This window comes from Dryobates pubescens, chromosome 1 (assembly GCF_014839835.1).
Source record: "Dryobates pubescens isolate bDryPub1 chromosome 1, bDryPub1.pri, whole genome shotgun sequence".
NCBI lineage: Eukaryota > Metazoa > Chordata > Aves > Piciformes > Picidae > Dryobates > Dryobates pubescens.
The window spans coordinates 36833386-36854016 of NC_071612.1; the positions used below are offsets into that span (position 1 = coordinate 36833386).

The following is a 20631-nucleotide window of genomic DNA, read 5'->3' on the forward strand; positions in this document are numbered from 1 at the left end:
AGCACAGCCTTGGTGTTACCTCTTCCAGCCCAACAAAGACATATATGCACAGCCTGCTAAGCCAGCATCACTGCACCTGTGCTTCTCATCTTGATAAGAAATTATGTCAGCATGTTGCAGTGCAGCTAGACCTTTGATTGCAGCACTGAAGTTTCCTGTCCATGAGACATCCTGGATTTAGTGCAATGAATTTGTACACCCACACAAATGTCACCAGTAGCATATATTCTGACTGGCTGCTCATTCCATCCAGATAGCTGGAGTCCCCTGTGGCTTTGCAAAGCCCACACTGAAGCCTCTTGTTACTGTATCTTGGTTACAATGGCTACTGCTCAAGCTTTCTAGATTAAATCTGCCTCATCTTTGCTGTATAACTGTGCGGCACCAAGTCTTTTCAAATCTGCATAGACATAACCTTAGTGAAGATGGAACAGGCACAGAGGAAAATGAAAGAATTTAGCAGCAGCATAGAAGAAACAAAACAAGAAGGCTTGAGATTCTTCCCTGTAAAACAACTTGTCTTTCAGTAAGTTTCCTGGTTTTATCTAATCCATGCATATATCTAGCAAAAAAAAATGCTCTTTTTGTAGGTTTTAATTAATTTCAAGTATTGTGCTACTACCACACCACACTTAGGGAATCTATCAATCCTCCTTATTAGACAGTTTGCATTATCCCTGGAGGTTTTTAAGGCCAGGCTGGATGTGGCTCTGGGCAACCTGATCTAGTGTGAGGTGTCCTTGCCCATGGTGAGGGGTTGGAACTAGATGATCCTTGAGGTCTCTTCCAACCGTAACAATTCTATGATTTTATCTTGTGATGGGAGATACACAGAAACACACAGCACAACCAGGGGTCCTAAAGAACTTACAGCCTCAAGGGTCAAGTAGGACTGAGGTGAAATACAAGGCATATTAAAGTTTTCTACAGACTGAAAATTGGGGTGTTTTTTGAGCAGGGAGCAGATTAGATTGTAAATTACAATGCACTAACTCCAAGGATCTTCATATAGGACAATACTGCAGAGTAGCTACCACCTGGTACATCCATACCTTGTCTGAAAATCAAGGGCAGACACCTTACTAACTGTTCAAGGTCAGGATGTAACTGATGAATCCTGAAACTCTTTGCATTTATTGTTCAAATATAAACATCCATTTTTATATTATATTTGAATAAATTTCCATACTTTAAACCACATGAAAGTAATTCCAATATTTTAATGCATTCCTGGGTGAAATGAACCAGACACAATAATCTGCATACTAGGGTATTTTTAGCTTGATATCCACCATGCCTCCAAGGCCTATGGACTGTTGCTAAAGCACCTACAAAATGTGAAGAAAAACCAAATCTCTTGCTAATAAGCTTAAACTTGCTATACAAGAGCCTGCACAGCTGTTGGGAAAATGTAAAAAGTGTACAAATGCAGAAGGATGACCACTGCCTCAGGAATGTAGGAAAGTTAACAAAGAGCAGCAACAGAGGAAATTGAAGAGACAAAAACCAGCATAAGAATTCCAGCCTCACTGGCTTAGTAAACAAACATCCAGGCGAATGCTGGTTACAAACAACACACAGGAGCATGATGTGAACAGCACTATAGCTGACTAGCTCTGATCCCCAAATTCAGATGACCTGCTTGCATCTCCGATGCAGCCTTGTCAAAGATACTAAACTTGGAATTTGCTTATTCCTTATGCCACCAGACTAATAACAAATGAATTCTACAGTGGCTTTCCTCTAAATGAATCATGCCATGATCTAGAGCTTTCAGAATGATAGAGCTGATCTATATGCTTTTCTACCTGTGCTACATGACGTGGCAAAGAGGAAGGATGATTGATATACACAAAGCAGTCAAGTTGCTTCTTTCACTTCATGCTTTTAGGGCTTGTAACTGCGCAGTAAGTTACAGAGAAGTGAAGAAATAAGGAGTGAAGAAGTAACTTCTACAAAAAGTTTGAAATAAGGATATTTTTCCATACGCACAGTTTGTTTCTAATGGAGGTAACAGGATTTTTATATGGGAAAACAACCCCTTGACAACTACACAGATGAGTGTTGTGGTTTGGGGTTTTTTTTCCCCATCAAGCTAATATACAAGAAGCTGTATTTTAGATCAATGAAACAAACAAAAAAAGACTATTTAATTAAGTTCTTAACATCAGAAAAAGGCCAGCTGTTAGACAGGCTTGCATAGTCTGCCCATCAGCTTATACATTCTTAACAAAGGGAGTGAACAAAACATGATTTAAGTAGAGTCTTCCCCATGAGGCTAGAGATGGAGCTAACAATACAAAGCAACTGCCATTACATATTAAGTTGCATCAACACTGAACTCAAAATTGATTTAAAATATTTATTTTTGAGCATGAATGTAAAATGCTAGCAAGAATTACAAGGTAAGAAAGGAACTCTGGATGCTACAGATGATTAAGCATGTACTAAAAATATACTTCAAATTTAGTAAGTTCAAACTCTACATGCATTTCCTGTAGTATACAGGGGGGGGAAATAAAACCCAACAAGAAACCTCCAAACCCCACAGTTCTGTATAGACTTTTCATGCCCCCTAAATATGTATCTGCAGTTCTCCAGTTCCACAAAATGACAAATTAGTTTTGTCATATGTAAATTCTTCTCCTACAATTAAGAGCAAATGTGGGGTATTTTCAGTCTACACAATTTCTCTCTTGAAACTGCGCGTCTTTCCTACACTGATTGCCTTGCTTTGGTGAGAATATCCTATCTGGGGTAATGCTGCACATAAAAATTTCACATCGTGAGAAGATGTTGCTGAAATGGAAGGTGATGTCCTGTATCGTATCTATTATCCAGTGACATAGCTAGTTAAAAATTCATACCTGAATACATTACTTCAAACAGGACCTCTTCAGTGCTATGCTATTCGTAGCTATACAGTTGCTGCAGCAGGATTTGCTGCTGTTCTGAAGAACCAATATGCAAGATCTCCTTTCCCTGTAATTCTGGGACTTTTGCCATTCAGTGATAAAAGCAAACACACTGCTGACTCCTAAGCAATTTTACCTTGAACCTTTAAAGCATGTTTAAACCATAAACAATTAGTGTTTATATTGAGGATTATTTTTCCCCTCATTCTAAATGAATTCTTCTCTTCAGGAATTCAAAACACTGAAAGTGCTCTAACAAGATTGATCTATCCTTAACAGGTTTTATTAAACAGTGCCCCCTTTTAAATAGCCATGCTTTCTGATCACTGCAAAGCTCTCTTAGAAAGCAGGAAAGCAAACATCATAAAATTTACTTGAAATGGTAAATTGTTATGCACCACATGCACTATAAAACAGGAAAAATAGTTTCAGTGAAGAATGGCTGACTTGTGCAGTAAAAAGGAAATTAATTAATTAAAATGATAATTAAGAAAGATTAACCTGCCTAATTTACAGCTGGTAAACACCTTTCATTAATTTTGCAGTTTCATCTTCAGCAATGATATGCAAAAGAAGAACATCAAGACCTATCTACAGACACTAAAAACTTTTTAAGCTAGATACACAGGTTAAGGTAACTGGGCAGGTAACTGCAATCACTTCAAATTGATTGGTTTCAATAGAGGAATTTTTTTTTTTTCCCCTCAAGTTGCATATGCATAAGAAAAAAATAGGAATTTTTTTTGTAGTCCAAGTATTTTTCACAGCTTTATCTTTATCTATAGAAACATCAGGTAAGGATCACAAGAAGCTTTCATTATCATACTTTTCTGCTCACTGGCATGGGACTAATTCTCAGCATAATTAAACAATTGGTGTCACTTCAAAATAATTTAGAAAGCATCCTGTAACAATACCACGTAACAGACAGTACTTTGTCCATAGCAGCATCTACTTGGTGTACCATTTAAAACACAAGTGACTGCATCCACATTTGCACTTCATTCTCACACTGCCTGCAGTTACCTTTTAAAAAAGTCCTAGTAAGCACACAGAACCCCGACTAGAAATCGTTTTCTGTCTGTGATGCACAGCAGCTGCTAGCTTTCTGAAGCATTTCAGCCTTGAGTAAAGCCTAGCCTAGATATGCATGCTAGCTGTAGACATGCAAGGAAAAGGCATTGCTCACAACAGGAAAGTAGTCATTAACCTGCACGAACTGCTGTCCGATTCATTTTCTTCTTCACTTGCTCTATCATCTGCTTCTTGTCTGTCAAGCCAACGTGCACCTCCACAGTCTTCTGCTGCAAATTCAAATGTAGGGAGTTCTGAGGTGGATGCCATTGGCCAGAGAGGTGAATTCTGGAAATCCTGTTGGCTGGACCTTCTGTAACCAACTGATGTTAAAGGTGCGTTACCTGAATCTAAAAACTTGGTAGCAGCGGTTGTTACATGTTGTCCTCTATTCCAGAAGTCTCCCTGGTGGTTTTCAATTGCCGAGTTAGGGGCTGACGCCTGATGACCAAACCACCTCCATCTGATTTTTAAAATCTGCTTCACGTCAAACTCTTTACGAGGACCAGACATCCTTAGTGAAAGCCAGGGATCGTCTAGGCAACAGGGTAAGAAGCAGCACGCATAAAAGAAGATTTGTGCACCCAACCAAGACAAGAGAAACACATGCTCTGCCTGTCTGTGGCAAGTAGATTTTCTACAGGAGAGAAGAAAGCACCGCGTTCACATTAAAAAAAAAAAAAAGAAAGAAAAAAGAGCTTCTTCAACTGTATGTCGTTTGAATATAAACAAAAGGCAACAGACAGTGAAAAATCCTGAGATAAAAAGAGGAGGTGAAACAATCACCTCAATCAGGAAAAATGCTAATCAGTTTACCCTAAAAGCTCCGAGGCTGTTTCTGTTGCTCCCCTCTGACCATTAGCTTTCAAAACTACCAAAGAGTATTCATTAAAGCCCTTTCAAGAGCTGAATACCACCCCCTTTTCTTAAACCACAAATGACAGAGAACGTAATTCCTGTACTGCATCTTAGAATCTCTGCTTACTCTGTTAACTCTTGCTACTACAGAGCAGAAAAAAAAATAAATAAAAAAAGGCAAGCTAAAATATTCCTGCACTGCTAAAGAATAAATTTACAGAAAAGGCTTTAAACCAATCCAAAAATAACTGATTATGCTGGAGAGAAACTGAACTGTAAATAATTCTTTTTTCCATTACAGGACACGCACTAAGTCAAAAAAGGACAAGAACAGCCTGGAAGGCTCAAGGGACTAGTAGTGGGTTATAGAGCCTTTCATCTTGATGTGCTTTGATTCAAATCTAGGTCTGCAATAACAGAAAATTTCTGTCTGAAATAAGCTAATAGCTTCCATTCGCTTAGACGTCACTAAAAGCAAAAGCAAGAAAAAGCTAAGCACCCCCTGCAAAACAAAAACCAAAAGACAACTTCTCAAAAGGCGTCTTTCTAATCATGCACAATCAGTTGCTCCAGAGAGGGAGGCACAATTTTTTTTTTTTTGAGACACAATTTCCTCTAGATAAGTTATTTATGTAATGTGTTCAAATAGCCAACGAAAGTTTTCACTTGATTGAGGAAAAGAAAGCCAAAAGGACAAAAGACACAACGACCAATTTACATTTCCTATGAAAAACAGCCCGTTTCCTCTATGGCATATGGAGCTAGTTAGGTATAAAACACTGAGCCTCATTCCAGTCACATGCAGACAGCAACGGCAGTTTTAGAGCAACAAAGCAGCCCTGGCTTTTATCAGTCCCTGATAAACAGATGTACGTTTTCAAACTTCACAGTTCAGTTAGCCTGTTCGGCTCTCCAGGATACACATGCAACAATTTATAACAAGTGCTTCTTTTCTACCTACAGTTTTCATCAAAAGTGAAAGTCACTCTCTTTCAGATTAACATAATGAGCTCCAAAATAGGGTGATCTTGTAATGAGGGTACCTGCAGAGTTCTTTAACACAGGCTATAGGCAGAGTCCGTATGAAAACTTAAACAAGTGCCCAATTTCACTGCCCTCCCGCGCCCCACCCCCAAAAAAGCCCAACAACAACAACAAAAAAGGCAAACACTCCATTTCCTACTCAGTGCCAGAAGTAAATCATGCTTTCTGGGAAACCACAACGCTGAAAGGGCTACTTTTAACCTGAAAAGCTCACCCATCATTGCTCAGAATATAGTTATTTATGAAAGTGCTTCTCACAAATGCTAGTGAAGCTCATTTCTATAGAAACAGCTTTCCAGCTGTTCTCTACAAAGAGGTGCTGCATTTCAGGATATCTACCTCACCAGCAGCTTGTCCCACAAAGAGCTTTATACCCAGGGCATTCAAAGCATGGCCAGAAAACAGCTGAAGGTACTCGGAAGGTGAGATGATTTAGCAGGTGAATAAACGTCTTTGCTAGGGATTTCATTTAAACACAAACAAGGAAATGTTTAAGAAGGATGAGGATTTAATACATCAGAAGTGTACAGAGGTTTAATCAAACTGGTATGACAAGCAGACCCTACCCATCCTGTGCACAAACAGCTAATGGTCAAAATCTCACGTGCAGTGTTCAAACACCATCAGTTGTGTAACTGCAAGTTGGGTAAAATTAAAATACAGCTTAAGAAGGAAGAAATTTTTTTTTTAAATAGTCCTTTTGTTATCCTCTCCTTACAGTTTTTTGTTCATCAAGGGTGGAGATGCAGGACAGCTAAATGGTTGGTGTATTTGGTAATGTTCAGCAAAGCTGTAGTACTTCAATGACCCATTTAACTATGAAAAGTAAGCTTTGAGTACCTTTATTTCTGCTGGTATGGGAAATCCATTATACATAAGGACTGACCTGGATTCTCTTTCTTGCATAAACAGACTCATTTAAAATTCAAGCTGTCCCAGTACAACTCTACTAAGACAATGGCAGATTTGCCGATTCTAGTGCTTTTTCAGCACTTTCTCCTGACTTACTGGGAAATGCAGCCTAATTAATGCTGTGCTTCAGCTATGGAGCTCTGGGCTCAAACAGATTAGAAAACAAAACATGCTGTAGTTTTGACCAAAACACAGAAGTATTTTCCAGTTTCTCTCACTTTTTTTTCTAGATTATACAAACTCTCGCTCCTCTGTACACTCTCCCAAATTACAGGTCAAAAGCAGAATGCAGAAATATCTGAAACATTTATCTGCTTCATATGAATTAGATACAAATTTGTATTATATGCAACTTAATTCTTCATTTTACATTGACAAAATTGCTCAGAAGCAGTTGAGGGTCTGTTGTTATTGCTATGAATAATGTGACATAGCCTTTATCAGGTCCCCTGCTGGGAGTCAACACACTTTTGTTCATCTCAAATGATGAACTGTTAGGACTTCCACTTACTAGGACCACCCAAATACCACCTTTGGACTTTGTTTGGTGGTCACAAATCCAAATGCCCATCCCTAATTTGAAGCCTCCCATCCTATCTCTTTCTAATACTCTTATATATTTCTGATAAATCTTCTAAAAATGTAAGCAAGCATTCTGAAATAAGTCTTTCATTTATTAAGGCAAAACCTTTCATTTAATGAATTACAAGAGTTTTTACACCCATTCTAGAGAATAGGTCCGGTGAGGAGCAGCTGAGGGAACTGGGATTGTTTAGTCTGGAGAAAAGGAGGCTGAGGGGAGGCCTTCTCATTCTACAACTGCCTGAACTGAGGTTTTACCCAGGTGGGTGTTGGTCTCTTCTGCCCTGTAACAAGTGATGGAAGCAGAGGAAATGGCCTCAGGTTGCACCAGGGGCAGGTTTAGGTTGGATATAAGAAGCTTCTTCACTTAGTAGGGTTCTCAAACACTGGAATAGGCTCCCCAGAAAGGTGGTCCCCATCCCTGGAGGTGCTTAAAAGCTGCAGAGATCTGGTGCTGAGAGCCATGGTTTAGCACCAGACTTGGTAGTATTAGGGAATGACTGACTGGATGATCTTACAGGTCTTTTCCAACCAATATGTTTTTATGATTGTAGGAGTTTTTCTGACCTTTGTCACTGCTGCAGATCAATAGCCATTTTCTCATTTGTGGTGACTGATTGCAACATTTGATATGCAGGCAGGTATTTGGGGACAGAATTTTGTTCACTTTAATGAGGTATGTAAGCTTACTGTGAAAACTACTTTGAGAACTGTGATTTTGATCAGAACTTAGGAATATCATTTAATACATAACTTCCCTCATATAAGCAGCTCCACAAAGTAATAAATTCCTGCCGTTATCAGTGGGGGATAGTTTCCCAGATTCTGCATTGTGAACAAAAGGAAAACATTTAAATGCAAATAGCTAACACCAAAACCACAGCACAACAGCTATATAAATTGCTCTTTTCAGGATCTTCCAAACAGTTTCTCTCCACAGAGATATAAAAATGTTTAATCTTTTTTATTAACAAAAGACCTTTATTGCCCTGACATTCTTTGATATTATAATATTTTTGTGCTAAAGGAAGAGTGAAATCCAGAATAACTAGTTAAAATTTAGACATTTTTACTCCTAAGATGCTTCTACTGTATATTTTCATGGAAGATACACTCTAAATAATAAATACATCACTGAAAAGTATGGGAAAATGATATAAACAACCAAGATCTAAGCATTTTTATTCATTATGACTTTTCCTTTTTCACTAGAATGTTAGTTAAATATTTATGGAATACTTTTTTGAGGCACTTTGAAGATTTGGATCTCAATGGCACTTTTCATGGCCACATTTTTCCTGTCACTGCTATGTTTTGGCTTCAGAAAAACTGTCACCACTCAATTCAGGGCAACTCAGATGTAATATTTTCAAGGTATTTACTCTGTTAAATGCATTTCTAATTATCCATTTTAAAAATGAAGATCCAGGCGTAAAAGGGCTCAGCTAGTCCTTATTAATGATCCTTAAGTGACAAGTAAGGATGAAATGTCAAAGTAATTAACAAGTCTTTTTTAGAGTGCAAGAGCTGTTTCTCTCTTGGAAAAAACACTACTTAACAAAAGTATTAAGTATAAAAAGATGTATTTTAGATATAACTAGACTCATCGAGATGTGTTAATGCAATATATTATTGACAATGCTTAGTGATCCTAGATATGGACTCTAAAGCATAAGAAGGGTTCACTGACTGCAAGATGTTCACCAATTAATCATATGCATACTTAGAGCATTAAAAGGTATTCAAAATTTAACTTTTTAAGAAAGAATCTTAAAACTTTATTCATTTGAGGCATTAAAAGAACTGTTTAAAGAAAACTGCTCTAGACAAACCTCAAACTGCATCTCTGCTGCAACTGTACTTATGTTCAAAGAAATGTTAAATGTTCACTTTCTTTTTTTCTTCCCTATTCCTGTGTTCCAGCACCAAAATAGCTCAACAAAGGCTTCAGGAAGATAACTACGTTCATGCTCTGTGATTCTAGAAAACAATGATCACTTCCTATCCCAGAGCTATGTGTAAACACTTCAGGTTCATGGTTTTGTGGGAAGTCTTACAGTACATAGTTCATCCAGGACAGAGGGAGGGAAAAAAAATGGAAGGGAAAAAGAAAAAGGAGAGAGAAACATCCTACAGTTACTGAGTATGAACTCCAAATCATTGTTCTGACTGGCAGAAAAGAGTTGCAGCCAAATTACTGTCACTACATCACGACTTGCTGCCACTTTGCATTGCACATTTCCCTCGAGAGGTGCAAGCCATATGTTTAGAAACACTGACTTAAGAGCACTCAGCTTAACAGCAGCATGAAAAGACCTGTACAGAGAAGCAGTCTGGTTCATTGTTTAGTTTATTTAGGTTGGGGTGGTGGAAGAGAAAAAGGGAGAAAGCTTTCTCTATGTAAGACTAAACTGTCAGGTCCTAGGTTTTTCCACCTCAAGCATTGTACTGGTTCATAGACAAAAATTCAAGACATTTAATTTTCTTTGACATTAAAACATTGGTATTGATTTCTGTCTATCCAAATAATACCCAAGCATTACCAGGAACCATCTACAAGTAAAAGCAGAGTGCAGAGCCTGAGTAAACAACTGAAGTCCCCTGAAGCTTATTCACCCTCAAAAATGTTGCAGAGTCCATCAGATGAGCTGTGTTTTCTTCAGTTAAAATTCCTTTATAATACAAAATAGACAATGTTGTCAAAGACCAGTCCTCCAAATCACAAAAAACCCCCACTTTTCTGTACCAAAAGCCTCAAATAGCCATAGAAAGATTAAGACAAGCAAAAAGTTCCTGGTTCATACACTCCTGGAATACTGGAACTGCTGATTCTAATGAAGATAAAGGTCAAGTAATCAATCTAGAGGCACTAATGCTCCAGCACAAATCATCTCCTCTAGAAATGTCACTGTTAAAGAAGAATGGAAACCGAAACGCCGTTCTCAGGATATTTAAAGAAGTCCTGGAGAAAGTAAAGTAATTCTTTAGAACCCGTTTAGGAAGGTATTGCCTAAAAAAGGCTACAAAATGCTGTACAGCAGGGACAGAAACATCGTGCCTAACTGAAACAAAATAACATGGAGACAGTTCCCTTTTACCAAGAAAATATGAACACAGCCAAGGTCACCTTTGACAGTAAATTTGCAGGCAAACTGAAAAAGATATTACATTTTACAGCTTTGTGTCACCAGGAGGCATTCAGCCTTCCTGAAAAACCCACAGAAAAATGGATAACGAGCAACACTGCCAACAGCGGAGTGGATGCTGCTTTTGATAAAAAACTACAGATGCTCACAGTTCTGCATCAGGTCCCATATAGAAAACTACCAGATTACAACGCAGGAAGAGTGAAGAAGCAGATTTGCAGTCAGTTAGGTGCTACAAGCTCCATGCCAGACTACACATACTCAACAGCTGTCTGGATACGCTCCTGAGCAATCTGCTTTTAATGATCCCACTGGAGCAGGGGAGAGTTGGACCAGATGACCTCCAGAGATCCCTTCCAATCTCGACTGTTCTATGATTCTGTTAAATGCTGATTTGTTTGTAAAGCATATGTATATTTCATAAGAAATGGAGATAATTTCTCTGTGTGGCACTTTTTGTGTAGTCGTTGCTTCAGCTGTATTCAATGGACTGTATAAGGAGCAATCATCACTGGCAACATGGATTGGAGAAATGCTTCTCTGTGACATTGTATTAAAGTAAATGATAGTAAAGTAAATCACAGATGTTTAGAGTTGGCATAGAAAAATCTTCGTACCGTACTGCAGCAGGGAGAACATGTGCATGTACAGTTGTACAAAAGCATGTACTTTTGATAGTATTCTAACAAGATGCTTCTAAAGTATTGCTTTAAAAAGCAATTCACTTACTACTTTTATTTATATGTTTAAAAGACAAAAGAAGTTGTTTCATTTAGCAGGGGGATGAGAAGAACCTGTTACGGAGCAACATTTCCATTCAGTAGCGTGGAGCATGTTGGCCACTATCCCTGGACTTAGGTCCTTTCCTTAAAGTGACTTTACAGGAATGGCTGCTGTGACAGGTAGATAATTCTTTTAACTAACAACAACCTACACTTACCATACAAGTAACATGAAAGCAGCATAACCTATCAAAGGAGCATCCTAATTCTGTCTGTACACTCACATTGATCAAGTGTCTTTATGCCATGAGAGCCTTAAAAGTAACAGCTGGGGAGAAGTAGTAAGCTCAAGATTAGACAGAGAAAAAGGAAAACATATTGATCTACTGCCAATTTATGGTTATGATCTTTAAAAGTGTAGAAGATGACTGCCAAGCATGGTAACCAGAAGTACAGCATGTGAGGAATTCAACAAACCAGCTCCACGCTACTGAATGGAAATGTTGCTCCGTAACAGGTTCTTCTCATCCCCCTGCTAAATGAAACAACTTCTTTTGTCTTTTAAACATATAAATAAAAGTAGTAAGTGAATTGCTTTTTAAAGCAATACTTTAGAAGCATCTTGTTAGAATACTATCAAAAGTACATGCTTTTGTACAACTGTACATGCACATGTTCTCCCTGCTGCAGTACGGTACGAAGATTTTTCTATGCCAACTCTAAACATCTGTGATTTACTTTACTATCATTTACTTTAATACAATGTCACAGAGAAGCATTTCTCCAATCCACGTTGCCAGTGATGATTGCTCCTTATACAGTCCATTGAATACAGCTGAAGCAACGACTACACAAAAAGTGCCACACAGAGAAATTATCTCCATTTCTTATGAAATATACATATGATAGTAAAAATTTTTAGAAGAGCATTTAAGTGTTCATATTCCCATTAAAGACTTGAGATGAATCATCATCATCAATCACTACTAAAAATCCTGGTTATAATTAGACATTAGTAGCTGACAAACGGTACTGAGAAGAATTATCTTGTAGAGTAGAAAACTCAACTCTTTCATCTCATTTTTCCATAACAAATGACATTTAAAGCAGTAACTGTAAATCTGAAATTAAACACTGAAATGAAATCAACACCAGAGAGCAGTATTCATAATCAAACAGTCCCAGAGATGGTTAAATTGGTTCATACATGTACTTGTTTACAAATGCACAATCAAATGCCTTGTATTACTTGCTGCAGTTTCAAGCATTGTATCTTGATGATAGGATTTTTGTGTAGCAATAAGCTCCACAAAGTTATGCAAGCAACATGATTAAATTAAAGATGCTAATTAAAGGTTTCCATTGATTTTACCAGTGATTTGGCTCAAGGAAGTATTATTAGGAAAAAGCCATGTAGAACATACTACATTTAATTATCCCCTTCACTCTGAAACAAAATTAGTCCTGCCTTAGGTCAGTGTAGCTTAAAAGAATATGTATCTGAGGCATGGAAGGAAAAATATCCTTTAATTCTGTATTTGGATACTATGAAATCTCAGCTTAAACAATGTATCAAGTCACCATGTATTCCTACTTGTAAGAAGAAAACTGGTTTCTTAAGTTCTCCATTCTGTGCCTGCAGTTTCATGCAGAAGTGATCTCAGGTTCCCCACTATTCTTTATTTTCCAAGCTCTTCTGACAGTAACTCCAGTTCCCCTGCTTGCTTCATCTCAGAGTCTCTCTCTCCCATACACACATAAATCCCTCCCTGCTAAGTACCAGGGCAGGCAGGACAAGCAAATCCTTTGTTGTATTCAGATCCAGAAGCAGACAGGCTCACCAGCTGGCAGGTCAAGTACCATTACTTACTTGGCCTTCCCTACCTACCCATATTTGCAAACCCTTTCAGGAATTTAAAGATAATAAAGGCTCTGTTCTGTCAGAGTTTGACTGAAATTGGCAACTAGTCAGAAATGTTATTAGGCAGGAACTGATAAAACCAGGACCTAGTGACTCCTAAGTGCCTGTCTTTTGCTTCTGAGTACACACAGCTGCCCTCATGAGAGGCTATGCACCATGTGAGCTGAGGAATTAGAGTAGAACAGAAATCACCACAGTATCATGGAATGACAGATTGGTTTGGGTTGGAAGGGACCTTAAAGATCATCTCAGTCCAAACCCCCTGCCATGGGCAGGGACATCTACTAGACCAGCTTGCTCAAGGCCCCATCCAATCTGGCTTTGAACACTTCCAGCCTTAGAGCCTCGGTAACTTCTCTAGGAAACTTGTCCCAGAGTGCCTCATGGGGAAGAAAATCTGACTGATGGTTCAAATGCAGCCATGAGCTCTTAACCCTCCACAACTGTGTAAGACTGAAATGACCTTGAGAAAGGCAGCACCAATGGTAAAAATCTAGAGCACCTATTAAATCCTTAAATCATTGAAGTACTTAGAGAGTTGACTCTGCAGTTATCCCATCAAGCACACTGATCCCCAGCTCAGCTACCTCACCCCTGTTTTAACAGGGCTCGTGAAACGTTTCTTGTTTTGCGTAGTGAGAAGCAGACAACAGCAATGTAAGTAAACTGCCAGGAGGGACACAGGATGCTCACGCAAACTGTTGGCACTCCCAGGGGCGTGAGGTCCACTACCAAGCAGCATGCTCAAAAAAGTGAAACTTGAACCCAGACAGCTAAATTGTCAGAAGGAGATGGCATAACTGAGAAAAACCCCTTTCAGTATTTGCTTACCAAGTGGGGTTTTTTCCTTTATTTCCTAACAATCCTGGCTAAACCTTAAGGGAAATACCAAACTAGTACATGTGGATCTCATCAGATTTAGATGGTCTGCAGTCATCTGCTCATCTATACTACTAGCTCCAAGGCCTAAGAATTCCTAGTTCAGCTTTCAGTATTCATGAAAAGTATTTCTCATTCACTGAGCTTGTGAGTTTTCAAACAAAAATCTTTGAATATTGACTCAAACCATCACTTAATCTGTTTTAAGTACAATTGTTCTTTGGTCAAAACATCAAATTCTTATGCAAAGGTGCAATTTGAATTTGTATTGGTTAATTAGAAATCTATCAAGAATTGAGAGAAGGTACAAAAGACCTACATTCTAGTACTTATCAGCTGATCTGCCCACATGTTTATAAACTCACAGATTAATTTTAGTTAATTACTTTTATTTCCTTGGAAAATAATTCCAAGTTTAAAATGCCATGATTCTTGGGGAAGATCTTGCCAAGCCTTATCAAGTTATGATAACATCATTAAATGCTCTACTTTCTCAAATCCTTTAATTATAGTTTGAATGTACAAGCTTGTGATTACATTTGCATCCAAAATACCATTTCTCTTACTGCATGTAAAATAGCAAGAGTTAAACTTTGATGTTGTCTTTGGCAAGGATGAAGAGATCATTTAACATTCAGAAGTATTTCTTTTCAGGATATTAGAATGCATTTTAGAATATCTACCAGACAAATGCATGTGGATATAATGAATAATCAATGTAGAAAACTTATCTTGAAGGCAGCTGCCAGGCTAATGGTAGCAAGTAAAAACTTGCTTGCAAACAATCCAATCACCAAAACCGCTGACAAAATCCTCATCTTCCTGTACAGTTTCTCCTATGCATCCTCACCACATACACACTGCCTGCAAACATTTGATTTGATTATTCATCCGTCACTTGTATGCCTTACACCTCAGGTTAGTAAACCTCTCTGGACTTGATTCTTGCCTTATTGTACACCACGAATGTGTGCCTCATTCCATAGCCAGGTGCTGTGGACATTTCCTCTGTTGTGTAAGTAGGCTGTTTGGCCTGAGTTTGGAAAGTTCTGTAGGCTCTAAAATTGAAGCCAGAGTGAGTGAAAGCATGGCGTGCACATTTTTTGTCTTTCTAATAATTATACTATTTCCACCCAAATTCAAGTCTGTACTAGACTGATGCCTTGTGCGCTAGATGCCACATATACTAGACACATGTCTATATCACAGAATCACACAATTGTCGAGGTTGGAAGGGACCTCAAGGATCATCTAGTTCCAACCTCCCTGACATGGGCAGGGACACCCTCCACTAGATCAGGTTGCCCAGAGCCACATCCAGCCTGGCCTTAAGAACTTCCAGGGATGGGACCACCACCACCCCCCTGGGGAACCTGTTCCAGTGTCTCCCCATCCTCATGGTGAAGAATTTCTTTCCAACGTCTAACCTAAATCTACTCTGCTCTAGCTTGGATCCATTCCCCCCAGTCCCATCACTACCTGATACCTTAAGTACCACCTCACCAGCTTTTTTCTGGGCCCTCTTCAGTTACTGGAAGGCCACAATAAGGTCTCCTTGAAGCCTTCTCTTCTCCAAACTGAGCAACCCCAACTCTCTCAGCCTGTCCTCATAGATAGCCCATATCAAAATGTTACTCTTATTTCCTCTTACAGCTTCATAAACTGGAGAAAGGAGAATGGATCATAAATAAATAAAAAAAGACCAGCACTTTACATTTAAACAACCTAAACTATCTCTGAGACAATGCAGTACTTTTCCCCAGGGGGGGGGGGGGGGGAGAGGGAGGGAAAATGAATACATCATAAAAAATAATCACATCATTACAAAAAACCCTCCAACACATCATAAAAAAAGGCAAGCATTTAAAAAAATAACACAAAAGAGGTTTGAGATAATATAGTTCTCTCCTCCTTTTTTTGGTTATGAATACCTAAGATTGTACAATACTTTAGCATTCTTTGAAAGACATTTGAGAGCAGGATGGTATAAAGATCTAACCACAGGGTTTTCTCTTCTTTCTTTCTTTCTTTCTTTTTGTGGACAATGTATATAGGAAATTGATTCAAAAGTACCGGGGGGGGGGGGAAGTGGAAAAACTCCAAAGTTGAACTATTTTTTTATGTTTTGTGTTTAGCTTTCCAAGAGATTGTCTTGTGGGGTTTGGGGTTCTTAGGAGTGGGGGGGTTTGTGCATTTCGTTGTTGGGTTTTCATTGTTGGGGGTTGGGTGGAGTTTTTTCTTGTTGGGTTTGGAGTTTTTTGTTTTGTTTTTAATAATTGCCATTAATGTGGCATTTTGGGAGAAAGCTGTACCTCAGATACTAATTAGTAAAGAAAGTGTTTCCTGCAGAGTATCTCCTCTTACAGATTTAAATTCTAATCAGAACTGAGATTGGAGAGGAGGGATTTCTTTGTAACCAAACACAGAATACTATAATCACAAAACAGAGTTATGAAAGAAATAATCACCATTCCGGCCTCAGTAACACCCAGTGTTTCACAAAATGGATTAATTCTTCATTTAATGGCATTCTTCCTAATGCAACTGGTGTGATGCTTTGCCAAGGTGAGAACTGCTTTATTGTTGGAGACGGAAAGCCTATCCAGGTGAAAGAAAAGTCTTCAATTGCAACCCACAGGAAATAATTAAAGACAGACTATAAGAAACAGGTCTGAAAACATCAAGTTGTCCACAGCACTCCTATTACTTACTTAGGCTTTCATTCTTTTCAGGTAAGACATATTCTATTCCTCCTCTCCCCCCATATCAAATCCAGTAAGTGTAGGCATGAGAAAAACCTTACAATTTCAAGGTGTTTTTTCAAAGGCTTAAAAGGCTGTAATTATGCAAAACACTTGGGCAAGCTGTGGCTTTCTGAAAACTCCGAGAGGTGACATTTATCAAAGTTAAAAAGCTATTTATGCCTTAAGTAGAAACCCACTTACATTCTGCATCTAAAAAGATGTCTAGAACAATTGATATACTCTTTCTAGAAACCACTCCCACCACTGAACATGCAATGCAGGGCCATGGGAGCCTTAACAAAACAGAAGCAGAGTGTTGATTTAAGTGGCAATTCCTTGAATAGGAAAGCACTGCATATTTTGAAATGTTGTAAGAATTTAACCTTTACTTAATAAAGCCTAATAAGAATTTAACCTTTACTTGCTTATTTAGTAAAGGTTAAATTCTTACTACATTTTAAACTCAGATAAACTCTTTTCAATAGAGTCAATACAACATATGTCAACTACTTTTATCAATGTATCAGCTAATCCATACCCCAGTGATGGGACAAGTCTATCCAGACACATTTTGGAAGAGATGAAGCCAGTGCTCTAGCTTCAATTCCACTGTGTTACAAAATCATCCTCTACAATTTCATAAACAGTTTTCCATTCATTCTGATGGATGCCTGTGGAAGGATCCAAGTTACCAATCAAAACTTCATTTTCAAAGTAGACCCTATTGTTGTGGCAGACATCAGGCTGTGCTTAGAGTTACAAGAGGTGATTAATCAGCAAAGCATTGCTCAGAACAGATTGAAATCAATACCTCTCTCAACTTTACAGAAATTTATCCTCTGGAAAAATGCCAGCACAGTCCATAAGACACAACTATTAATCAGCAACTCTGCTTGATAATTAGTCATTCTACCTTGCAGGAAGATGGGGAATAAGAATTTCTCCCACAGCAATCCACTTTTTCAGTTCCTTCTCTTTGTGGAGTACATTTTGGCATTTGTTACTTCTTTTTAACTTCCACAATCATTAGAGAAAAAGGTGAAGGCCAAGTCTAAACATTCTGATGGTCTGGAGGAGGTCAGCTCTTTTGGTAAGTGAAGCTACCACACTTTTAACTACTGCAAATCAGTGAAAACAAAAAGAAACCAAAACTGTTCTCAAAGTAATTTATGGGGAACTTTGTAAGTTCCAATAATTTTTAAAGCTCAGAATAGTGTTGATGTCATCTATGATGGAAGATCCTAACAAGGATATAGATTAAGGAGGGAAATAAATGGAAAATGGGGAAAAACAGAAAAAGGAAAAAAGCCTGCCTGAGGGTCAACCCTTTATATCCAGCAATTAAATAGTCTACTACTTCCCTGAAAATATGGCAGTCAAGAAGGACTGTTTTCCCCAATCGCTTGATGCCAAAGACAATGACATTCTTCCTCATGAGGATGCTAAGGCACTGAAACAGGTTGCCCAGAGAAGTTCTGAGGTTCCAAGCCTGGAAGTGTCCAAGACCAGGTTAGATGAGGGTCTCACAGGAGGTGTCCCTGCCTAGGGCAGACGGGTTGGAACTAGATGACCTTGAAGATCCCTTCCAACCCAAACCATTCTCAAATTCTATGATTTTATGATTATCATTGGTGTTTGGTTAACAGGTTGTCTGGGAAAGGCTTCTAAACAGACAAGGAAGAGGATAAATAAAACTGGGTCAATATCTCTGTAGATAGAGCTGAATCTCAAGGCACCTAAAGGAAAACCAAGTGACACCCATTTGAGTTTCATTCTCATGTTCTTTATAACCCTACACCTTTAGTTTATTAGACCTGAGTAAAGACAGAGGATGATACCAAGCTTAAGTAGGTGTCTCTCAACCTTTATCTGGGCACTAAGTTTACAACATCACGTAGAAAACAGCATCATTCTGCTATGCAATACTCAAATATTTGGTATTGGTGAGAGCAACACAGAGTGAGAAATGGGTTCTTGTTTTGGTATTATTTAGCCCCGCACTGAAGAGAAATGGACAGGAGACTAATAAAACACCAAATACTCTCCTGTACTGATCACGATCACAGTGTGTGCCAGTGGTACTTTGGTAGCCAAAAACTTGGAACAAGCTCCTTAGGTGTCTTGCAAACATTTTCTTCTTTTGGACCAGAGAAATAGGAATACTAAAGTGCTAATTTAATGAATGCTACTAAATGTAAGAAGTTTGTAAGGATCAATTTCATTTAGCCCAAATATTCACCTACACTAACCAAAACCACATTAGCTTTTCTTGGAGAGGGAGAAGTGAGTATCTGAAACGTGAAAGAAATTTATAATTAATCTATAGAAAATTAAACAAGAGTACTGAAGTGTCTCCCAACAATCTAACAAACTTCCCCATGTCTCCCAAACTGTAAACTTGCCAAATTCACGATTCTCACAAATGTGATGGCCACACAGAGAACGCCCAAATAAAAATAAGACCTTGCAAAAACTACACCCAAAACTCACGACTACTTTGTCATCAGCTTTGTGAAAATTGTATCTCAAAAGACTTGGGTACTTCTAGGCTAGAAGTGTCTCAGCAGATAGCCATAAAGGTTGTTGCAGCTGGTGCATCACTCTGGGCTAAATTTATTTGAAACAGACTTCCTGTTATTCCAGCATGCAGAACTGCAACATTCCTCTCTCTCCTGGAAAGCTAGTCAAAGGTTACAGCCCTCCAGAACACAATAATGTAATATATTATGCCAGAAAAAAAGTGTATTAAGAGCCAGAGAGGTAGAAAAATACACAAGAGAACAAATTAAAAGCATCTACTGTTAAGAAAGTTATGTATATGGTAAATTGCCAGCAATGTGACAGATGATGACATGACAAGTAAGGACTATCTCTCTTTTGTGTTAGTATGACAGGAATACATTCTAGACAATAGAGGAGTTTCTTTATCAACATTCCCATGCAGAGAGATCTCACAGTCAAGAAAGCAGACTTTTTTCATTGTAACAAACCTTACTATTCCTAAACTAATTGGACTGCTTTTCTCACCCTCACCACTATTTTCCAGCAGTATTTTACTTTACAGAGAGTTCAGATAAAGCTAGATTCTTGCATGTATTCATGTTTTCAACATTCTTTTATCCCTTTGCTTTGTGTAAATGTCAAAGCTATTCCCTTTGAAAATTACTTTAGCTTAGAACAGTCTTACTACGTTCCTGCTTAAAAAAAAATGAAAGCAAGTAAAAGCCAGTTAGTATTACTGGAGTAATGAGATTTGACTATGCAGTTGGTGGGCCTCTATTCATCAGCATTTCTCTAAAGCAGCATTTTCTCTTACAGATTCACTATCAGCTTTTTTCTTACGTTTCCTCTCACGATTATAAGATTTAAAGTTTGAGGTTTTACTCATGCATTAAGATTAAAACTGAACTTCATAGCACTCCTAACAGTCTGCTATAAAGTGGGCTTTAACAAAGAGCAGAAGTGGTGAAATCCCATACAAACATTCCAAACACTAGGATGTGAAGTCCAGAGGAGCAAAGCCAATTCCTGCTTCTGTATGCTCACCAGAAGGAAGTCCTCACAAGATGTATAACACAAGATGAATTTCAGGTGTAAGGAAGACCTAATACTATTGTGGGCTAAAACCACGGTCCTTGTAGCACAACTTACTATGACAATTGAGTAAATACAATAATTACCTATAGCATAAAACAATAATTACCTATAATGCTGGAATGATCTCTAGGTGTTCACGGAATCATGAAGTTCCATTTGTCTTCCTTCCAAAATGTTGAGGTAGCAGAAAAAAAATCTAAAGGCAGAAAAATAACAACAGAAATAAGTAACAATCAG

At 38.3% G+C, this 20631-nt stretch overlaps 1 protein-coding gene across 6 annotated transcripts in view; it reads right to left on the reverse strand.

Annotated features, from left to right (window-relative positions):
- The window catches only part of KLHL5 (kelch like family member 5), a 59169-nt gene extending 38579 nt beyond the window's left edge, over window positions 1-20590 (reverse strand). For 2 of the 6 annotated variants that reach the window (XM_054164024.1, XM_054164031.1), the window contains exon 1: window positions 20501-20590. Coding sequence is in view for 3 of the 6 variants with exons in the window: in XM_009896563.2 (XP_009894865.1) it covers window positions 4126-4502 (377 nt within the window). In the remaining 3 variants the exon portion in view is untranslated. Of the gene's footprint in view, window positions 1-4125; window positions 4849-20500 lie in introns of those variants that run through there. The other 4 variants (XM_009896563.2, XM_009896562.2, XM_054164020.1 and 1 more) reach the window with 3 other exon arrangements.
- Between the last annotated feature and the right edge of the window lie 41 nt (window positions 20591-20631).